The sequence below is a fragment of the Trichoderma camerunense genome (genome assembly GCF_050948025.1).
Source record: "Trichoderma camerunense strain CBS 138272 chromosome Unknown V8C40scaffold_7, whole genome shotgun sequence".
Taxonomy (NCBI): domain Eukaryota; kingdom Fungi; phylum Ascomycota; class Sordariomycetes; order Hypocreales; family Hypocreaceae; genus Trichoderma; species Trichoderma camerunense.
The window spans coordinates 225,289-247,437 of NW_028145363.1; the positions used below are offsets into that span (position 1 = coordinate 225,289).

Genomic DNA, 22,149 nt, shown 5'->3' on the forward strand with positions numbered 1-22,149 from the left:
CTACTTGATGACAGTGAAATGCTTCAAAGTAATATTCGATAAACTCAATACGCAGGACGAAAGACAAGAGCCACAAGATCAGTCCCGCCAATCTTCATCTTCACTCTACTTTGCTCTGTAAAAACAAATCAGGTAACTCTTCACTCCCACAGCACAATCTCTCAAGCAGCAATCTTCTCAAAAGAGGCCCGGCCTCACCAACACACTTCCATTCTGCGCACACTCATAAGGATCAACACAAACACCCCCTCCACAACAACTCCCCGTCAAACAAACATACGTCGGATGTCCCGCCTTGGAACAATCATCATCAACCTTACACTCACTCACGAAATTCTCACACTCCGTAATCTCAAACGCCACCGACGCTCCTGAAGCCATCTTTCCGCAAACACATCCCGTATCGCCGAGGTGAGCGCTGGCCGGATACGCACAAGTCCCCGCCGTCTCATTCTTCTGGGAATCACTTCCGGGGCTGCAGCACGCGAGTTTCGCTGGATCTTGGATTGTTACGTTGAAGGGCTTGGGGTTCTCGGGCGCCCAGTTGAGTCTGGCGATGGCGTCGATGGTGGTGACGCCTGCGCGGAGGCTCATCTTCAGGGGCATGTCGCCGGCGTGAAGATCCTCGCAGATGTCGTCTTCGAAATTGCGGTACTTGTTGTACACGTCGATGTATTCCTGGATGGCGCTCGCTTTGCCAGGTGGTTGAGTGCGCAGTTTGGAGAATGCCTGCTTGAGAATCTCCCAGAGTTGCTCGTAGTAGATGACGATGAGATTGGCTTCCGCCTTTTGTGCGTCGTCGAGGCCTTGATTGTAGAGCTCGGTTCGAAGGGACTCTGGGTTGATAAAGTCCTGGCCGTTGGCTTCAAGGGTTGTGATGACAGTGGACAAGTCGGGACAGGCACCGCCAAAGGGATCGGTAAAAAGAAATTCTTCGATGTCGTTCCGCACAGCCCATTCGCATTTCAGAGTACCCGAGTCTGAACCAGGGAATGTGCAGTCAAAGAGCCATCGCCCGGTATTCTCATCAACTTCAATGTCGTTGCAGTCTGTGTCCCCAATCTTGAGGTTTGGATACTGTCTGACTGTCTGCTTGACGGGATTGTTACATTGGTCTCGTAGGTAAAGCGTCTGTTTGAAGTCCGTGTCGCTCATCCTTTTCCATTTACGATCTCCCACAGAGCAAATTTGCCCAGAAAGCGCAGCAAGCTGTTCATACATAGAGTCAATCGTGATGGAGACATCATACTGACACTTCTTTGTCGAGAAGTGAATGCCTTTACCATCGATAATCATGGCATTGTAAAGAGAGTCCACAATGGCAATATAGCTCCGATTAGAAACATCGATGTAATGAGTTCCCTCAGCTGCGTCACGTAGCGTAAGATATAAGGGATCGACGCCATCCACTTGGAAATCGACGGACTCGATATATGGGAATGGGATCGTTGCGTTTACCTCTCGGAGCTTTGTGTTGTGAAGCAGTGCCCTTCGAGTTGAACCAGCTGCTGGCTCCGGCATTTGATAACAAGTCGGCTTGACAATGGCACCTGTTCGAGTTACTTGTGTGAAGTTTGCAGCGGGTAAAGGAGGGGGGCCGGTCTGCGTTGCGTTAACAATCGGGCTGATAGTGCTGGTGTTGAAGCCGCTGGGCGTAATGAAAGGGGCAGAGGTGAGAGCGGTTGTCGTCGTTGCATTTGTGGTTACAGATCCTGTTCCCGAATTGCCAGGGCTAACTGTAGCCGTGGAAGATAGAGAGCCCGTAGTTCCAGTACCTCCTGGAGAAGATGTTGTTGAGGTGTTCCAACCCGTGGCTGTGGAAGCATCTCCAGAAGTTATTGTCGGTGTAGCTCCAGAGTAGCTGATATCGGAGCCTGTATTACTCGGATCACTTGCAGAGGCAGTAGAAGTATCGTCGCCTCCACCACTTCCAGAGGTTCCAGTTGCTCCAGTGCCGCCGCTTCCTCCATCGTGAGTGGATGTAGCATCACCCGTAGCTGTAGTAGATGCCGTCTGAGACGAAGTAGCTGAGCCGCCACCCGTACTAGAGGTCCCTGTTCCCGTTGCAGAACCGCCTCCAGAGTTGTTATCACTATGATCAGATGGTCTAGATGTTGCAGTCTCCTGGGAAGAGCCTTGTGATGTGCGTGTGGCCTTGTCAGTCATGGATCCAGTATCAGACCCGACGATAAGCGATGCAGTCTCTGAGGCAGTCCCAGAGTCACTCGTCATTGGATCAGTAGGTGACTCCAAAATGCTCGAAGGCTCAATGGAAGCACGACCAGTAGAGCCTCCATCGCTACTCGTGGAAGTTTGTGTGCTGCGAGAGCTTCCATCAGTAGCCCCTGAACCACCATCGGTATTAGTCTCTGAAACTCCTCCATCAGCGCCATCCGAAGATCTGGCTTGAGTACCACCGCTTGTAATCGTCGGGCCACGAGAATAGCGCCACGAAGTATACGACATAGTGCCATTCTCCTGCCCGCTATAGGAACCAGTTGCACTAGGCGCCGCAGTTCCAAACGAAGTACAAGTCGTCATAAGACAGGCACACTAGACGATATAAGTTAACATATAAACAAACTGTCGATACCAATGAGAATGACTTACATAGGAGGACAACTTGGCCGAAGAATACGACGTGAACTGGGTAGGAGTCGACGAAACCTCGCAGGGAGTCCTCATCATGCTGGAGCAAAAGTCCCCGCCATCTCGAGAGAGTGAGGTATAGAGGCTATCACGAGAACACGAAACGACATTCTGAGCCGCAGGAAAGGCAAATACGCCAGGAAGAGTGAAGAGAACCCCAAAAAGAAGCATAGTAACAAGGTGATGATGAGTAAATAGCCAACGAAGGGATAATGTCTGGTCATTGGCAAGTAGTAGTATATGATGGGTTATACTGCCGGTATATATAGATATTTACAATAAAGAGCAGTATATATAGCATCGACGTCTCAGTAAATTGCGCAGCTTCGTATGCTCTCTCCTAAGGCACGAGACATGGTGTATCCGTAACTCAGCTGCCCCTGACAAGGATCGAGGAACAGGCAAAATTTTCAACTTGGCCATGAATCTAACCATATAAACCAATCCGTCCCGAGCCTCAGTAGAGCCTAGATCAGGCACCTCACCGAGACATAGCCGGCATTGCTCATGTCTCGGCATAACTAGATGTGCCTCCAGCCCCTTATTCAGGTCCCCTCTCGGCCATACTTTCCAAGCTGAACGTTAAGTCCATCTTGACACAATCCAAACATATCCAAATTAAGGACTTCAGCCACAATCCTTCACACGCTTCGAAACCACTCTCCTCCCCTCGTCACACAAGATCTCATCCGTGCAACATCGCCCAGAAGCCAAGACCCATCAACATCTTGTCTCATGCAATGGCGATCGCGAGATCCGGCACTTCCCCCTCTCTCCCCTAAAGAGGCGCTGCTGTGCGAGACGATGGCACGTGGCACAATGTGCACACCTCCAAAAGGGCTGCAGTTCAAGACATTTCTCGCATTGCCCAATCTAGGGTTGGTGGAGGAGCTTGGGGAGAAGCTACTCAAGAGAAGCGAGTGCGCTTGGTGCGAGTGCGAGAGGCGAGTGCCTTCGCTTCCAGAGACCAGAGTCTAAGTTGTTGCCACCATGGGCTCCCTCTTTCTTGACAAGAATATTTTCGAAGCCAAGAATGGCAAGGAGAAATAAGGGGGTGCTTCGTGATATGGGACCAGAGGAACATGAACACGGCTTTCACATCTCACATACCTGGGATTCGACTGAATATTGTTCATCAATAATCATTAAGAGAGAGAAATTGCATCCCGTTATTTTCAACTCGACATCCGTCGAAGTCCCAAAAAGCCAGCCGCCATATACACCTACAATGCCTGCCTACCCTTTCTTCCCATATATATATGTATGTCATGGACACATTAAGAACTGTCGTAATGAATTAGCCATCGCATACTTAAACAACATGTAGTCGTCCTGCTCATGATTTTGAAAGGACAACTTAGCAGTCCTACCTAATCGTCACCGTGGCTGTGTTCCCACCAAGTGTTCTCTGCTGCTGTTGCAGCGTCAGAGGCCTGTCGATGAAGTCCTTGTTCTCTATTGTTACGCTCTTTGTCATATGGTTGACCTTGTACACGCCGACGAGTCGCGCTGCAAGCTCAAACATGTTGTTTCGTAGCGAGATAACGATGAACTGTGCGTTCTTTGTGCGCTCTTTGATGTAGTTCGCCACGATGGAGACCTGGTAGCGTGTGTTAGCAAGGAGGGTCTTATCGTCACCGTATACGAGAGAGGAGCTTAGAAATAGCGGCTAAGCTATACTTACGTTTCGGAAGTCCAAAGCGGCATCAATCTCGTCCATGACATATAGCGGCGTCGGTTTGTAGTGATGCAAAGCAAACACCAATGCAAGACTGCTCAGGGTCTTCTCGCCACCCGAAAGGTTGCCGATATTCTTCCAACTCTTCTTTGGCGGCATCACACTGAACAGGATTCCTTCGCTGAACGGATCCAAGCTGTCGACCAGCTCGAGTTCTGCGTTACCTCCCATGGTGATCATTTGGTACATTTCCTTGAGACGTAAGGAAATGGCGCTGAAGCCCTCCATGAACCCTTCAAGTCGCAAGCGACGCAAATCGTCACACCTCTTCTTAGCGGCATCGCGCTGCTCAATTGCCGTCTGCAAATCAGATGCACGAGATACATGCTCTTCTACACGACGACGATATTCAGCCAATACGCCAAGGTCGACATTGACATTCTGCGTCTTCTCCTCCAGGGCCGCGATTTCGCCCTTCAGAGTCTCCTTGCTCATACCGGCCAATTCGTCTGGTGTATACTTTGGGAGTTGGCCAGGTTGGCGAGTGGGCGCGCTTGGGGCATGTTCAGTCTTGTCAGAGGCGGCGTCGTCGATTTCGACATCGGACATTTCAACATCATCGTCAGTCATCTCGACATCGCCATCCTCATCGCCATTTGCCGGAGCATCAGGCATCTCAGGCGCCTCTGCTTCTTCAGTCTTGATGGCTCTGGAACCCGAACCACCGATGAGATCATCGATATCCTGAAGTGCAAGCTTGGATAGCTTGTCCTCCCAGTATCGAAGTCGTTTTTGGTTGTCAGTCAGCACCTTGTGATTCTCCTCAAGCTTGTTCCGCATCTCAATCTCCACTGCACGGCTCTCGTTTAGCTCCGCAATCTTCTCGTCTAGCTCTCCCTTGAGCTTTTTCAGGTCTTTCTTCTTCAGCGCCAGGCCTTCTTCGGCTTCCTCGACGCGAGTTTTCAGCTCTTCAGCCTTCTCTCCTTGATTATCAAGGCCGTCCTGGAGCTGTTGGAGGTCGTGAACTGCCGCATCTCGCTCTTTGGTTGCTTTTGCGTAGTCCTTTTCAAGCTTGATCTTTTGCTTCTCAGCCTTGGCTTTCTGAACTTCAGCCTTGGACACTTCCTCGTGGTGAGACGCAATCTCTTCCTTGATAGAATCGACCTTGGCTCGTTGAGCTCGCAATCTCTCTCCACCAAGCTCCATGATCTTGTTCTGAAGAGCTTTGATTTCCTCTTCGAGGCTAGATGTCTCGCCACGGAGCTTGTCCACTTCCGCGTTAAGCTTGGCTACTTCCTTTTGCAGTGTTGAAATACGCTTGGAGTCCTCGGCAGATGGTTGGTACTCCTTGCCGACTTCCTTGATGCGTCGCTCAATGTCAGCCAAGTTTCGCGTGGCGCTCTCCATTTCTAACCCAATCTTTTGCATTTTGGTGTCCAACTGTGGGATCTTGCGGTTGATCTCTTTCAGGGTATTCTCGCACTCTCGCTGATACTCTTGGAACTCTTGAAACTTGGCTTCCCATTGGTCACGATCCTCTTCGAGCTTGGCGACTTGCTCCTTTGTAGTATCGGCAACAAGTTTGGAAGACATCAGGCCCCTCTTTACAGTTGTGCCACCTCCAGACATCGTACCGGACTTGTCAATTAATTCACCATCCAGCGTCACAACTCGCCATCTCCTAGCACCATAAGCGATGCGATTTGCCTGCGCGAGATCATTGGCAACGAGCGTATCTTGCATAGCGTGATAGAAAGCCGGTAGGAATTTGTCTGCCTTCGCTGTGATGAGATCAAACAATCGCGGTGCATTTTCCGGTGTTTGAATCGGTGACAAGTCTCGTTGGCGCAGTTTGTCTAGACAGATAAAGTTGCCACGGCCGAGCTTATTCTTGCGTAGGTGCTCGATGCACTGCTGGCCGGCCTCGACTGTTTCGGTGACAAAGTTATCCAGTGAAGGACACGCGGTGGAAACGGCAACATCGTATTTCTTGTCAATGGTACCGAGATTGCCCAGACGACCGTGAAATCCATCAATACGACCTGATTCTTTCATCCTCATTAGGGCAGATAAGACGTTGCCCCTCGTCTGGGTATTGGCCAAACTTGAGCGAGCCTCGTCTGCCTTTTGGCGCGCGCTGGAGATCTTAGCCCTTATCTTAGGCTCTTGTTCTGCGAGGATATCAAGCTCAGACTTCATCTTCTCGGCTTCCTTTGTCAATTTTGCCTTTTCAGTCTGGCAGGCCTTGAGCTCTTTCTGTTTGGCGACTTTGCCTTCTTCGATGGACGATATCTTGGCCTCGAGCTCCTGCAGGGCAACGGCACCAGCATTTGCCTTTTCTTTGAGAATGTTCATCTCGCTTTCAGCAACAGCAATGGAAGATTGCTTCTGATTGATCTTCTCAATCCACGGCTCGAGAGATTTTTGTTTGACTGCAATTTGGTCCGAAAAGACTTTTGTCTTTCCCTTCATGCTCTCTCGAATGTTGGTAAGCTCGGCTTCCTCTTCCTTTGCCATCGTCTCCATCGCCGTAATCTCTTGTGATCGAGTTTCGATATCGGCGCCGCATTGCTCAATTGTCTCATCAGCTTCGGCCGCATTCCTTTCGGCGTTTCGAATGGTTTTCTCGAGCTTCTTTCTCTTGTCTTCCAAGAATTTCTTTTTCTCGTCAAACTTGACACGTTCCTGCTCGAATTTTGCCAATTCTTTTGACAAGACCTGAGTTTGCTTCTCTTGAATCTCAAACTCCCTCTTACCCATTTCGTATTTGCCTTCAAGTTCCTTGATAAGCTGTTGGCTCCCTTCATGTTTCTCCAGTTCAACATCAAGCTCGGCCTGCATCTGATTGATCGCCTCCTCCGTGACCGCCATGTTGTCGTTGCATTCATGGATATAGAGTTGATACAAAGCGGACTGCTTCATAGCGAGCTCATTCTCATCTCGGATAAATGCAAGTGCCTTGTCTTTCTTCTCTTCCAGACTGTTCTTCTCTTTCTCGACATGCTGAACACGGGAATTTTTTTCCACGCAAACCTCATTGAGTGTTTCAACCTCGGCGGCGGACTCTTCTATCGGAGTTTTATATTTGGAGGTTCCAATAATGTCTTCGAGATACTCTAGCAATCCGTCTTCATGCTCGTTTGCAGCTTTGGGTTTCATCTGAGCAATCGACTCAACTTCTCCCTGGAGGATCAGAAAACGCTTGTGGTCAAGATCTACACCACGATCTCGCAGCAGTGTAGTGACGGTTGTAAAGTCTGACGCTTTGTTGTTGATGAAGTATTTGCTAGAGTTGTTGCGGAAGGCCTTGCGGGAGATGATGAGCTCTGAGTCTGGGATAACTACGTGGCCACCGCCCGGCTGGTCTAGAACCTCTTGGAAGTGAACAGCAACCTCACAGAACTCGAGGTTGGGATACTGCGCAGAGTTATGGATCAAAGCTGAAATCTTGCCTTGTCGCATCTTGCTAGCTCGGAAACCAAACACGAAAAGGAGCGAGTCGATGACGTTGGATTTTCCAGAGCCGTTAGGCCCAACGACCGATGAGAACGATGCGTGAAATGGTCCTACATCCTGCCGGCCAGCATAACTCTTGAAATTGTTGAGAATCAAATGCGTGATGACGATGCGAGGCTTTGGTGTTGTGTCCTCAACAACGGGAATCGTCATTGTTCGCGACTTGAGGACGATATCCAACGGCCTATCCATAATGGGTTCCATCGACGACTTCGTGGGGGACTCTGACGGCTTGTTGGGCTTGACAGCTGATGGCGGCGGTAGCAGATTGGCCGCATTGATATTTGATGTAATATCTGCCAAAGGCGAATCCTGCTTCTGAGGTGCGGTAGGTGTGGACTCTCGTAACTGCGATGCAGTGTCTGCCAAAGGCGAATCTTGCCTCTGCGCTGCTGGCGGAGGGGACTGTCGAAGCTGCGTTGCTGGTGTATCAAGCGATGTCGGCGGTAAGGGAGTCGCGGCTGGCGTCTCCTGCGGCGCCGGTGTGCTTCGGGATTTTGTGCTGGCTCTTGATCTCGGGGCAGCTCGCGGTTTTGGTGTAGCCCGTTCTTCTCCTGCTGATGGTTGATCATCTGGCACGATCGTCGACCTTTTCTTATTCCTAGGTCTTGGGGTCGGAGGATCGTCGACTGATGCGTTGCTGGACATGGAGCTTCGTGATGCCATGCTCCTCCGCTTTGCCGGTGTCACACGGCCCGTAGAAAGAGTGGTATCTAGATGAGAGACGTCCACTGAACCAAGCCGACTGGACTCGACAGAGGCTGCAGCCGGAATCTTCCTAGGTCGGCCACGGATCCTCGTCGAGGTCGATGTGACGTCCGCCTGAGAAATCTCATCTTCTCCAAGTATGTCGTTGCTATCAGCTGTCTCAGACGCAGCCGGAGTGGGAGCTTTCTTTAGGCGTCCACGAACTCGAACGGCAGCGGCGGGTTGAGCAGAAGCAGCCGCAGGCGGCACCGATCCGCGCTTAGTCCTACTTCGCTTGACGGCCGGCTTTTCTTCTTCAAATGGTGACTCTTCCTTGATTTGGCGACTGGTGTTGGATGCCATGGAGATTTCATCCTCGTCGTCGGACTCGACAATAGCGCGCCTCTGGGCGACGCGTCGTGGTCGAGAAGCCATGATGTTTTAGTGGGCTGTCGCTCCCAAGCCCAGATGCGATGGATGAGATGCTGTCGCGAATGCCCCGGTTCGTAGTAGTTAAACGTCGAGAGGATGAGAGGAGAGATGGGCGATGTGATTGAGCCTGGAGCGCCGATCCACAGCCCTCGTCTGTCGCTGTTTTGATGGCCACCAATTGACCGCTAGAATCTCGATCTTGTTAGACCCCGCGCTTTTGTTTGGAAATGTCCAAATACGTGGTTTGTAAACAACGGTACGTACCTTGCACCCCACTGTCCTGTGGCTCTCTTTCAGTGGCTTCAGCGCTACGGATGGCGGCGCCTCAAGCTTAGGAGCAGCTGCACGTGACGTCGCGACAAGCATCAGTCTTCCAGTTAGAGCACTGAGGCTAGTGACTGCAGCTGCCCTGTGCTAAACTGGGAGCTTCATTTTTGATAACCTTGAACACTACCTACCCTTCGTTTTCTCTTCCTCCAAAACCAATCCCCAATATTTGGATCTGTCTCAACACCTCTACAACAATGATCGAGTACACCGACTACCAGAAGGTTTTCCCACCGGGAGCTCAAATGCCCTACGACCGCAAGCGCATACACGAAATCGAGGCGCGTCGGAAAGAGCTAGGTGGACAGCTCTTCATTGATCGTGTGCTGAAAGCATTGGGCATTAGCAAGAGTCAGTTTGGCTGAAGTTATATGGGCATTGCGATTCGGAACTGACACCGTAATCTACAGGCAAGGTGTATCCTCCAAAGAACGACAATGGAGTCCGACAGCTCCACCAACAAATTTGCGAAAGCAACATGTCGATGCACCACAAGCTGTCTTTGATCTACTATGTGCTCCTAGACTTTGACACGGTTGAGGGCCAAGCATCTCTGTCAGAAACCTTTGCTTCTGCGTCCAGCATGCCGCAGAAGTATGAGATATTCATGAAAGGGCTGTGGTACATGGATGGCCTCGAATTTTCGGTTTGTAGCAATCCTTCGCCATAACAAGGACCTTGCTAACACTTTGCTAGACCGCTCTGGAATACGTCGCCCATCCATCGCTGGTATCGGACTTTGCAGATGATATCATCATCGCACTAGTTCAAAATGCCCCAGACGGCGACTATGATCTTGCACTGTCTTACTTCCATACCGTTCAGCCAGTCTTGAAGACTTCCAAGGCCCTTGAGCTCATCTTTGGCGCCATGGCTCAAACCAATGTCACTGAGGCGCTTCTTTATTCCCGAACATATCCTGAGCATGCCCGCGAGCAACTCTTCCGACAGCTGATTGCAGAAACGCTCGGTAATAAGGCATCAGAACAGGCGGGCGAGTTGGCTTTTCTGCCCTTTGACTCTACCGAAGAAGCGTGGTTTGAGGAATACCTCTCGACAGGCGATGGAAGAAATCTCAAAAAGGCCAAGGACACCCTTCTCGTCCGCAAAATTGCCAGCGATCGATTTGACGAGATCCGAACCCAAAGAACGAGCAGCCAGTGGGGTCCTGTGCTTGAAGGTATCAAGTCAGGCATCGAAGGCCAATTGGAATAATGCTCAACTCAACGAAATCTTTTGTTAATATATAGATCATTTTGCATAGCGATGGCGTTCTTGTCACTTTATTTTTGGTTAGGTGTTGAGGAAGTACGTGTCAGAGCGGGCAACACCTAGATGGAATGGTCTTGATTGGAAGGCTTCAAAATTAGAAAAAGAGAAAAAAAAAATAGCATCAATTTTTGTCTATACCATATGATAAGAATCTTTCCTCTTAAATCTCATTGCAGGCAGAACTCGCACAATGCTCTCCTTTCTCTTTACTGCGCCTTCTTGCCAACAGATGCCGCCTTGATTTTGGCGAACACACTTGCGATCTCATTTACACTCTGTCGGATGAGCAGCAAGGGAATGACAATCCAGAAGAAGTTGCAGAGGAAGTAGTAAGCCCAGAAGTAGAATCGCTCAGGTCGGCAGTAGACAATGTCGTTGACGACCTCCTGGAAAGTGCAGATAGCATAGTAGAGAACATCGCCATACAGCTGGCCCAGGCTGATGATGATCTGGAAGGGGTGGCGGAGCGGGTGGTCGGCGATGATGAAGTAGACGTTGAAAAAGGACATGGGACCCCAGAAAACCGCAGTGACAGTCTCCATGCAGACGGTGAAGGCATCCTGGGTCATGTAACGAGAATCTGAGAGGGCATACTCCTTCCAGAGCTGGCCAAAGATGTCTGTTCTGCCAGCCATGTCGAAGGCATTGTAGGAGAAGTAGCCTGCATACATGTTAACATTCGACTCCATTGGATCAGGAACACAAGATGAGAGTATTTTATGTAAAGCCAGGAAACTGGATATGCTCGCTCACCTTCGAAAAAGAGATGGATGCAACCGCAGAGGGCGAACCACATGGCAACCAGCATCTCACCGCTGCCCATTGAGGGCCTCATCCGCTGAATGAGGCCATACGTGACGAGAAAGATGACAGAACATCCCGCAGCAAAGATTGATACCAGGACGGCCGCCGAATGTGTGTTGGCAACGTAGGTTGGCAGCTCAACGGCAAAAGGAGAGAAGGGGTGAAGCGGCAGATCTGCCATGACTTGCTCAACAGTGCTATTCATTGCTGGCTTAGGATTCGACGAGCAAAATGAGAGAAAACCTGCTGATGAAAAGGAAAAATAAGGAAAAGAGAGCGGAAGAGAGCGGAAGAGAGAATAGAAGCACAAGCTTAAATCGGGACGAGTCAATGGAGGTTTGTTTGTCCGTCTGTTTGTGAAGAAGATTTTGTCTCTTTTATCTGTGTGTGTTTCCATCAACACCTGGCCAGCAAAGATTGGCTGGTGCCAGTGTTACGGCCCAGTCAAATTACGAATACGGCTAGTTTTGTGTCTAGCAGCGATTTATTAAAGGGGGCGGTGACGAATATCGACGCCCAAGATGGGGGCCCTTTTTGATAATTGATATGATTCCCGAATTCCTTTTCGATCAATTGCCGGATGGAGGAGAGTAGCATTGATGACGTTTCTCGTTCAATTCAAGACAAGCATCTTATAGCGGTTTTGTGGCACGACTTCTTCACTAACACGCCGAAATTCGCTAATACGAGCGGGCATCAGCCGTACGGAGAAATTGTAGTGAGATAAATGGAATGCGCGTAATTCGCAGCTTTATTTTGTGGGGTAAAAGGGGGAGGAAAATCTAGATCTTTGTTGGTTGGGTGGCTGTTGGTTGGTTGGCCACTCGTTTTCGTTTAGATCTCCAGAGTTGGAAATTTTATATCCATCATGAGTTAAGTTCCAGGTTAGCAGCAATACATGTACAGTGTATGTACAGAGCACGCCACAAAATACAGAGAACACTGTTTCCTGCAGCATTGTGATAGCCTCATGCGTGAACCTCTCTCAATTGACTGTTTATCTATCTTGTCTTGGTTCAACCATTCGAAAAACATGGCGTCGTACTCGTACTCCAGCAATTTACAATCCGTTGCTGCGCCACGGCCGCGGCGCCCGCGAATTCCGTCTTGCGCGGAACCCGAAGAGATTCGTAGTCTTTGTGCCAAGGAAACCGATGAATAATTCCCAATTCCGCTTCCCTGAATGGAAGTTTTTTTCAAGTTGAATGTTACATGTCTTGCATGCAAACAAGTCTGCGCCACTTGTTGACGAAGCATCGGTGCGGGACGGAGACAAGGCGGCCGGATATATGTACGGATAGATGGTTATCCTCGGAAGATGGCCGCAACGGAATAATATTTGCGAAAGAGAAATGATATATATAAATAGATGAAGAGAAGAATCATATCCGCCTCCGTTCGCTATTCAACAAGTCATAAATAGTGGTATTCAAAACGATAAAGGAAAATCCAGCCCCAGCTCCTTGCCCATGTGTCGCTTTACAGTACTTAGGTATCAACAGAGTCCTGGAACTCAAGCTTTCCTGCAAATCATACAAATTCTAGTTGCCCTGCCCTTGCATTTCGTCGAAAAATATTTCATTACAACATTAATCCTCTTTCTTTTTCACCGACCCAATTATGCGAATCTCGAAGCGGTTTGTAGATGCTCTCCTTCGTGGTTATCACCGGGTAGCTCAGCGGGGGCGTAATAATCTCCCATTTCGTACACCTGACCAGGCACCTTCTTGACCTTGGGAGTTTCTTCTGCTACCTCGTTGTTTGGAAGTTCGCTGCTGATGGCTATCTGAGATCTTCTTGCGCGTCGATAGTAGTATATAAAGGCGGCGAAAGCGAGTAAAAAGGCCGCTCCGAGGCCGAGGCCAACACCTAACCCAATTTTGGCTCCGTTAGAGAGCCCTGAATGACCTTTCCCAGCGCTATCATCTGCTGCGGAAGTTGAAGTTTGCTTGCTTGTTGAGGATGTCGTTCTTGTTGATAGTGTAGTGGATGCGGTGGTTGTCGAGGCTGGTAAATCGCTTCTTTGGAAATTGAGCTGGAACATCGGGGCGTATAACATCATTGTCAGCGATGTAGTCTCTACATCCACCGTGTCACTGGCTGTATCCGTCTGAGTGATCGTGATGACATGAGGAAATGTCTCGGTGCCAGAATCGGTGAGTTTGGTGCCATCGCAAAAGGCTGTTGGAACGGCAGTGGACGTAGCCGTTGCAACGCATGTGTTTCCGTTGATGTTGGCGCATGCGAAACCCCTAGTTGAAAGGTTCAGTTAGCTAACCTGGCCAATTCGCTGCGCGGAGCAAACTTCTAGATCGAATTTATTCCTCAATCGCCTGGATTATCCAGCAAGAAAATGCGGTATAACAAATGGAACGTCTGGCTCAAACCAGGTTCTACTTACGTTGGGCAACATCCCACGGCAGTTTCAGACGACACCAGGGTGAATTGGATATCCCATTCAGGCCGCTGTCCGTAAACTGCCGTACAAGCAGTCATGTATCCTGCCGGACACGCAATGCCGGGAGAGTAGAATCCCCATCCCACAAACGGCCATGATGGAGACGCAACCCCCGGCTTGGCTGGCGGCCAACACGCCGTGTTATCCTGCACTTGGCCATTGTTTATCGAATTGCAGGACTGTGCTCTGAATCCATTAGTGCATGTCGGACACGACGGCATGTAAATCGAGCAAGTCTCGGGCATAGTCCATGTTGTCGTCAGAGGGCCCAGCAAAGTGCCGGCCTGGCTTGTGAGAAGGGCCATGGCGAGACGCTTGATGGAGAGATCGGTCGCGGCAACAGGGCTAACAAGATTGCCAGTTCTCCCAACGACAGGTCAAGGAAGCACCATATCACGCAGCTCTCGTCGCGGATCAAAGTGGTAAATGCAACAACGGTTGGAAGCGCCAGCCCAGATATGTAATATACAGTAGCGTAGGACCCAAGCAGCATGAAAGACAGCCTGCCGAGGGTCTTATTTCACGTGTGCCTCATATTAATGCCTTGACCGATGCCACATTACCGCCTCAAAAGAGCATAAGCCTGGTTTCAATGCATATTCCTTCAACTCTTACAAACCGAAAGAAAAGTCACCCCTGAGACTGCAGAAAACCTAGCCAGCACACCCACCAGAAGCTGCAAGGAGCTGAATCCTACTCTTCGAATGCCTGTCGCTCAGCTCCTCCCTCACTGGCCACTAACCATTCAGCCAATGTTATTCCGAACGTGACGATCCAATGATCGTTGAGGCGCAATGCCGCAGTCTGCCTGGGCTCTGAGACATATGCCGTCGTGGAACTGGCATCGGCCTATGAGGTGAGGAAATAGGACGACACGACATAGTGTAGGGGGGGCTGGCGAGAAGGATCGCACGCCTTTCCCAAGGTTCCCGTAGTTTGATGTATGTACAGTACAGGCTGTACGCCAAAGACAAGATGCTAAGCTCATTCCCACCCAGATGCAGCGCTTAAGAGGCTTTGTTGAGAGCAGGGGTGTCCACCGGTGATCCTAGTCTGTCCAGAGCTAGGATTCAATGAACAGGGGGGGCATCATCATGCTTTTTCGGAAATACAGGCTGGCATCTTGTCATCTTGGTACCCAAGAATCAGCAAGATGAGTCGAAATAAGCTGCCAAGATATTGTTACTTATGCACAGGATATAACAGTATGAGTTGACCTACCATCACCAACACTGAAGCCTCTTTTCACTTAGGAGCACTCTTGACAGCTCTGCCCAACCCGTGCAATATCCTGGCGCGCTGCCGGCGCTAAACCTGTACTTTAGCGTCCAAAATAGCGTCTTCCTCCTCATCTATTTCTCGACCTAGCGGTTGACATCTGTCGAGGACTCTGATCCTCCCGGGCCAAGGTCACATCGAACGTCTTTACTCAGCCCCCAACCAGCTCAATCGGCAAACTTGTTCAAAAATTGAGCCGATCCCTGCCTTCTCGCGCCTTCTCGCGCCTAGGTAAGACCTGCCAAGAGATTTTGGGGAGAGATTCTGCTCTTGCGGCTCTTTTGTGCTGCCGTCGGGACGCAAATCAGTTGCGCATGCACCAACACATTGATGTCCACGCCACCGCGCTTCTCTCTCCGGAATTCAAAACCATGGCGCTGATTTAGATCGATGTTACAGAAGACGAGATGGATGCATAAATCGAAGGCCACATGCGCTTTGCCGGCCTACCATGGACATTCAGAATGCTCGCTGCGGATGTTTAAGCGCTGCCGAGTTCAACTATTGTTTTTGTGGCTATATATATCTGTACGGCCGCCGTCAAGTATTCGCACCACCATGGCTGCAGCCTCCACATCTTTGACGACGAGCCGTTTTTGGCACTAACCATACACTGAGCTGTTGCCCATGACTTGTAGCAACGAGGCCCTTACAACACTCCGTTGTCGTCTCCCTTCGCTCTGTCAGTAATTCTTCTCATTTCAGCGATCTTCTCGACAGCAGCTTCGGATACACGCCGCGCTGGGTACTAGATAGGAGGAGTGACTTCGCTCGGGCAGATTACCTAGGTGGGTAATAACCAGAGACAAAACTCCTTTCTGATGAGGGGCTACTGAGCATAGATGATTCATATTTATGAACGTCACATAAGGCAGGACACATCACAGGTAAGGTGGAAAATTGGCATAGTGCAAGAAAGACATTATATTAGATATAATTATGAACTGAAGAGAGTCTTATTCTCTCTTTCCAATGGTCCCATGGGGACACGAGCTTAACGGCAATCCATGCCTGATGGATTCAAGATAGGACGAGTTACAGCTACCACTTGGTAGAGACTCGGTATTGGCCGGCACCACTTGGTGTAAAAATTCTCATCAATATGATGTTGAGAGAATTGCGATACCTGAACATCATTTGTTAGCACGATGCTGAAAATGCATGCTGCAATAAAAAGATGAGGAAAGAGTGAATTATCAGGGTAAAAGTGCCTTGTCACAGGCGTTATCATCAGAGCATATGGCTAAGTTGACCGTCGTGATATTTGTACATCATGTAAAAGCGAAAGGAGAACAGGCAAAAGGGGATTGCTTACCGATAGAGTCACATGCAAGAAGAGAACACTACGGATTGGGGCAAGTCATCTTTCGAGCCGGTTAGCTAACAGCCCAGGTTCTTGCAAGTCAACAGCGTGATGCGAATGATTTCAGATCAGAAATAGAACACTTTGTCTTCGTCGCGTGAAGCTCAGACATATGCTTGTCATTTTTATTCGAGCTCATCACGAGAAAGCTGGGTTGCAAAAGGAAGATGTGGGTAACTAACACTATCACTTTCGGATGTTAGCCAAAGTCCACATGCAAGCTTCAGCAGAACAAGAATGATTGTTGGATCATAAATCAGGGTTTGCATGAATGGTAGGTAAGGTTGTTGTCCTCATCGGAAACCCGAATAGGACTCGTCATCTAAAATCATCACATGATGCTAGGCTGGGATGAGGCAGAAAACTAGTAAAGCTTACCTTGATGTATGTGAAATGCAGTGTAGTGTGATTGAAGGCATACGAAGCACATCACTAGACACTGATACCAAGGAATTAGCTTTGATATCCAGCATCGGTTGATCCAACATGAAACATCGATGAGATAGAATCAGTGGGCGAGGTTTTCTAGGCCTGCCGCAAAATGGCGTGTCTTGCTCATTATAAAAATCGGAGCCCAGTGCCGTTTCATCATCTAACATCGGAATGATGGAGGAGATGCAGTGTCAAGACGGCGTACCTTGTCAAGTGAATCTATTAATCCGAGTCAGCCAATGTTACCATGATTGTAGCCAACAAGAAAAGAGCATTGAAGAAGCAAATCAGTTATAGCCTAAGAATATCGTCAAAGGAGACCTCAGCCGGTAATTTCCAGCGTATATAGTTGTAAAATTGATCATCATATTGCGCGAGCAGAAAAAAAGAAAATTTGCAACCTACCAAGTATTACATGTCGATGGCGCGAGATTGCCGGCAAGATATTCAAGCTCGATACCACTTGGCATTCATATTCTATCCAGACAGTTAGCAAGAGTGCTCAATTGGCTGCATGCGACAAGAAAAAATTCAGCTGTCCGATAATATTTCAGACTGACGTGCTAAACGGTGTTTTCACTCCAGTGGTCAAAGACTCTAGTTTGCGGATTTAGGGTATCATCAGGTAGGAGGACTGAGGGCAAACAAGCAAAAAGCAGCACACAAACTTACATTGAGCTTTTGCCATGGCAAAATTCTGCACATGGCGAATGGTGGAAAGAAAAAAAGAAAAAAAGCTTCGGCAAAATGTTTTCATAGCTTTTACAGGTGGGGTTGTGGGCCGACTAAGATTTTTGCTTCTGTAAGCACGCACGTGATTTCGCGTTGCCTCGCGTTCAGAGAGTGATCAAGGCGTGGCTGACGACGTGATTTCACAAGGTGTTGCTCCAATTGTATGAAGCAGAGTGAAAAACGATTTTTAAGCGTCTTTTCTCACATCTCATTTTGATCTTAGCAAGCGACATTCATAAACATGCCCGAGATAGCTGAAGGAATGTATCTTTCCCTCTAGAAGCCCAAAGTACTGTATAATTAACATCCTTGTAGTTGCCCGTATTGTACACTACCTCCGCAAGAGGCTGGTGGGGAAGACCATCGCCAATGCTGCGGCCATAGATGATAGCAGCGTATTTGGCAAGGTCGGAACCAGTGGAAAAGAGGTCGAAGAGACTCTGAAAGGTAGAACGGTATGGCCGACTTGTCACAAGCTTGAGATTTCGTGCCATGTCTAACGGCACCAGGTTGTCTCCGCGGGCTCTCAAGGAAAATATTTTTGGTATGATGAAATAAAACTGTCATAATAACTGCTTTATGAACTTTTGTTAACGCTTGAGAAAGGATAACGTTTGACAAGCCACCGCATCTGGTAATGCATTTTGGCATGACGGGTAAGCATACTCATACAGGCAATGCTCCTCAGTTCACACCGCTCACATCTAGCATACAGGCTGGGTACACATAAATGGCGAGAAGACGGCTTATACAAACTACTACAAGAAAATGAAGGAGAGCGACATCGCTCAATGGCCCCCCAAATTTTGGAAATTCCACCTCAGCACAGATGACAAAGAGCCCGTCGAAGTCGCATTCACCGATGCGCGGAGATTCGGACGCGTGCGTCTTGTCAACTGTCCTGGCGAATCCATTCGGAAACATTCTCCCCTTGTAGAGAATGGACCTGATCCCGTTGTCGACAAGGACATCTTCACAGAGGAATATCTGCGCGGTAAAATGAAGTCCCGGCACGTCCCCATCAAGGCCCTACTGCTAGACCAAGCCATGATCAGTGGCATCGGAAACTGGGTCGCCGACGAGACCCTCTACCAAGCCAAACTTCACCCGGAGCAATATTCCGATACTTTTGATGACAAGGAAATCTCAAAGCTGCACGAGTCCATCCGTTACGTCTGCCAAACAGCCGTGGACAAACTGGGCGACTCGGATGAATTCCCCGATCACTGGCTCTTCAACTACCGTTGGGGCAAGGGCGACAAAGATGCAGCAACTAAGCTCCCCAATGGAGAAAAGCTCGCCTTCATCACTGTTGGTGGACGGACCAGCTGCTATGCACCTGGCGTGCAGAAGAAAACCGGCGCCGTTGTTGCCAGCGCAAAGACAGAGCCCGTAAAGAGCGAATCAGGGAAGAGCAAGCCCGCAAAGGGTAAGGCAGCGAAGAGCGAGCCGAAGGAAGAAGAAGATGATGAATTGGCCGAAGAAAAGAAACCCAAGAGATCACGAAAACAGGCGGCGGTAGTCAAGGAAGAGCCTGAAGAAGCTGATGATGCTGGCCCACCTGCTAAGAAGAGACGGGGCAAGGGAGCGACGGCGGCGAACAAATCGGAGACTTCTGTTAAAAAAGAAGTGGTGGAGGAAGACTCAGGCCGCCGCCGGTCTAGTCGCTTGAGGAGGTAGATGCCTGTGGATGTTTGACATGATGCACACGGAGGTGATGAGAGTTTTCATAGATAAGAGTAAATGCTGTGTGTTTTTGGTGCTTTTGGCCGTACTATTATTTATATAACTATATGAGTGTCTGATATTAAATATACTTCTGAATGTCTTCGTGTATCATGACCAATATTTCCTGATAATCCCTACGTGTACTATTCATAAGCCTTGACTCTTTTGCCACTCCCAAAGGTCATTCTGCCCAGCTAAAACTCCCGTGAAGAAAATAGCAGATTCTCTCAAAATAAATCAAATAAGCAAACCATATCATAGTCGTATACGCCCCGAACCCGTCGTGAAACCACCATAAAAGCCAAAAGTCTATCTCGTCGGCGTGAAGCCATGTGAAATCAACCAAATGGTACTTCTCGTATATCTCCCAACACCAATTGATAGATATGTTACTGTCTGTACTGTACTGTTCGTGATCGAAGCTCAAGCGCTCCAGAGCATCGCTATATGCTGGCTTTGATTAAACACTTAAACAAAAGGATTCCCAAAAGAAAGAAAAAAAGGAGAAAAAAGTGACGTCGTAGAACCAAATCGTTCCTAATACACGAAAGCGTAATGGGAACCTGTTGCTGGAACTGAGAGAGTCGTCTTAGCGCGAGTGCCAAGTCTCTATAATTCAGCCTGGAAGCCCACGGCATAATGATGCCCAGTATTATCAGCCCACAAGGGTAATATAGTGACGACATTGGTAAAGGCTGTGCCGTTTTTCTTATAGTTGAGAACCTGGACCCGAACTTCTTGATTGGTCCGGATGGCACGTCGCATCATTGTAACGGGCTCATGAATGTCTGAAGGACTGGATCTGGCCGGCGGCTGTACATGAGGGGGGTATTGCAGAAACCGACAGTTTCTACCCATAGTCTCTTGGGGAGAATAGCCAGTCAGTTCGTAGAAGCCAGGGGAGGCGTAGACGATGGGCGCATTGGGTTGGCTGAGATCGCATAATGTGAGCGACACAGAGCAGTCGAGAGGCCCGATGTCAATGCAAGGATTTGGTCGAGACATTACTCGCAACTAGTCATGGCCAGTTAGAAGAGACTTCCCAACGCTTGGCCCCGGTACGAAGGAGCAGTATACGAGAAGTGCTTCTTACCAGTACACCCATTACATCAATGCCGCTAGCGGAATAGATTCCGGGATATATGATTGGGTCTTGAAGCTGTATCCAAGCCGGAACAGGAGTGCTGTCGTTTCCTGCACGAGTAGCAGACTGGGCTGGAAACTCGTACTGGTTGCATAAAGAGTTAATATCGGTGCTGGTCACACGGCTAACCCCCCGGTAAAGAGGCGAGAACGTACGTTGAGGGCCTGGTCTTCCCATGGATTCAGCTGTAATGACAATCTGGAAGACCCTGAAGACACCATGATTGGTGCCCCTCGCATTTGTTGTTGACGTTGACGCCCGCTAAGTGGCGTAGGAAGAATCGCAAGGATTGTGCCAACTTCTGAAATACGGCTAAGGCTTGGATATCGAGAAAGCTACTGAGGATGAAAGAGATGCTGGACTGTACAGAGTCGGGGGAGGAGCTACTAAATAGCAGTGTCGTTGAAGGACCATTTTAAGTTAAGGGATAAGATATACGAGTAAACCAAGTGGATAGGAGGTAAGATATTTTGCGGAATGGGAAAAGAGCACAAGACAAAACGGCCACCCGGGATAATTGGGAGGCTCCATCCGAAGCTTGATACCACTCCCTCCAGTTTGCTCCTTGCTGCTAACTGGGTAGGGCTTTGAACTTTGACAGACCAGGGGGGGCCAAGTTTGATCCTGACGCAGTCATGGCGCAACTGAGTTGGCAAAAGACTAACAGCCGGCTGGCGCTGGGGAGCCTGCAGATATGTGCAGGGGCAGCCTCTACAAAACTGGAAATCATCGATACAGAGTACCGATCTCAGATCGTAGATGCGGGAGGCTTTGGCCACCATCGAGAGCGGCTTGGCCAGTCCATGTTAGCGCACTATCACCTGCGGTGGGAATCGCGCGCTTGATTTTGTTAGCGTCCAAGCGCAAGCCATCAAACTTCGTGGAGCTCCCGATGGCTGCAGACGGCCGGGAGAAGCTAGTTGATTGGTCCGATGGCGGTAGCTTGGGTCAATATGGCGATCGGGCGAATGGCTGCCCTTTGATGAAAGACGATCTGAAATCCCAGCCTCTGATGCTGGTCAATGCCACACGATGTTTGCCTGTGGGCGGGGATCGCCTTAGGGCGGTAAGTTCCCTGTTGTCATGACGCTTGATGTAGCTGTCGTCTGCAAGTCTCCAGTTCTAGACTCAATATGCGTCTAATTTCAATGCGGGCGCAGGAATGCGGCGTTCAATGCTTGCGATTTGCTTCAATAATCGTATGTTGGTCCGCAGTTGAGATTCGTCCAGCTGCCATGGATCAAGAACGCCCGTTGTTCACCGTACATGTGGTATTAGCTTGTGACCCTCGGTATCTAGCCATAGGACGATACTCGTAGCTGCTTTGTACCTAGTAGTGATTGAATTTCAAACATTTGCTGATCGCCTCCAACATCTGGCAAGGGAGACCAAAAGCTGAGACCGAAGATGCAGCAACCCTCAAGCCAAGCTGCACACTAACGGCGAGAATGGACGCTCGGTGAGAGGCATTCTGCATGAAGTGACATGTGAGGCTGAAGGATTCATTGAATTCCGCAGGCTCCTTGCAGCGGTAGCTGCATCAGGCCTCAATGAGCGGGCTTGGAAATGCGGTTGTAGCACCGGGATCCAAGTACCTGGTCAAGACATACAGGCTCAAGATACCGCAAGTGCAAATTGCTTCTCCGTTC

General features: G+C 49.3%; 7 protein-coding genes across 7 annotated transcripts; 2 read left to right on the forward strand and 5 right to left on the reverse strand.

Moving 5' to 3' along the window:
• Nucleotides 1–44: 44 nt before the first annotated feature.
• On the reverse strand, nucleotides 45–2,820 carry V8C40DRAFT_274253 (uncharacterized protein; the record flags this gene model as incomplete). The annotated part of the gene is made up of 4 exons (XM_083220583.1): nucleotides 45–105; nucleotides 281–852; nucleotides 883–2,553; nucleotides 2,611–2,820. The coding sequence occupies 4 exons, from the start codon at nucleotides 2,818–2,820 to the stop codon at nucleotides 45–47; spliced, it is 2,514 nt and encodes an 837-aa protein (XP_083074038.1).
• Nucleotides 2,821–4,015: 1,195 nt separating this feature from the next.
• On the reverse strand, nucleotides 4,016–8,965 carry V8C40DRAFT_264768 (condensin subunit SMC4; the record flags this gene model as incomplete). Its single annotated transcript, XM_083219569.1, has 2 exons — nucleotides 4,016–4,249; nucleotides 4,334–8,965. 2 exons carry the CDS (start codon nucleotides 8,963–8,965, stop codon nucleotides 4,016–4,018), a joined length of 4,866 nt encoding a protein of 1,621 aa, XP_083074039.1.
• A 408-nt stretch (nucleotides 8,966–9,373) lies between these two features.
• Nucleotides 9,374–10,797, forward strand: V8C40DRAFT_242207 (nuclear pore complex assembly-domain-containing protein). Its single transcript, XM_083215180.1, has 3 exons — nucleotides 9,374–9,640; nucleotides 9,700–9,935; nucleotides 9,986–10,797. The coding sequence occupies exons 1-3, from the start codon at nucleotides 9,487–9,489 to the stop codon at nucleotides 10,502–10,504; spliced, it is 909 nt and encodes a 302-aa protein (XP_083074040.1). The 5' UTR covers nucleotides 9,374–9,486; the 3' UTR covers nucleotides 10,505–10,797.
• Nucleotides 10,768–11,570, reverse strand: V8C40DRAFT_264770 (Emopamil binding protein-domain-containing protein; the record flags this gene model as incomplete). The annotated part of the gene is made up of 2 exons (XM_083219570.1): nucleotides 10,768–11,222; nucleotides 11,315–11,570. The coding sequence occupies 2 exons, from the start codon at nucleotides 11,568–11,570 to the stop codon at nucleotides 10,768–10,770; spliced, it is 711 nt and encodes a 236-aa protein (XP_083074041.1).
• A 1,114-nt stretch (nucleotides 11,571–12,684) lies between these two features.
• V8C40DRAFT_242210 (uncharacterized protein) lies at nucleotides 12,685–14,811 on the reverse strand. Its single transcript, XM_083215181.1, has 2 exons — nucleotides 13,767–14,811; nucleotides 12,685–13,617 (listed from the first exon to the last, which is right to left on the reverse strand). Exons 1-2 carry the CDS (start codon nucleotides 14,126–14,128, stop codon nucleotides 12,984–12,986), a joined length of 996 nt encoding a protein of 331 aa, XP_083074042.1. The 5' UTR covers nucleotides 14,129–14,811; the 3' UTR covers nucleotides 12,685–12,983.
• A 2,958-nt stretch (nucleotides 14,812–17,769) lies between these two features.
• V8C40DRAFT_242223 (Formamidopyrimidine-DNA glycosylase N-terminal domain-containing protein) lies at nucleotides 17,770–19,470 on the forward strand. The gene is made up of 5 exons (XM_083215182.1): nucleotides 17,770–17,886; nucleotides 17,942–18,083; nucleotides 18,138–18,172; nucleotides 18,235–18,284; nucleotides 18,344–19,470. The coding sequence occupies exons 1-5, from the start codon at nucleotides 17,870–17,872 to the stop codon at nucleotides 19,306–19,308; spliced, it is 1,209 nt and encodes a 402-aa protein (XP_083074043.1). The 5' UTR covers nucleotides 17,770–17,869; the 3' UTR covers nucleotides 19,309–19,470.
• V8C40DRAFT_242228 (PAS domain-containing protein) lies at nucleotides 19,388–21,197 on the reverse strand. The gene is made up of 3 exons (XM_083215183.1): nucleotides 20,656–21,197; nucleotides 20,450–20,584; nucleotides 19,388–20,370 (listed from the first exon to the last, which is right to left on the reverse strand). The coding sequence occupies exons 1-3, from the start codon at nucleotides 20,737–20,739 to the stop codon at nucleotides 19,966–19,968; spliced, it is 624 nt and encodes a 207-aa protein (XP_083074044.1). The 5' UTR covers nucleotides 20,740–21,197; the 3' UTR covers nucleotides 19,388–19,965.
• Nucleotides 21,198–22,149: the final 952 nt, after the last annotated feature.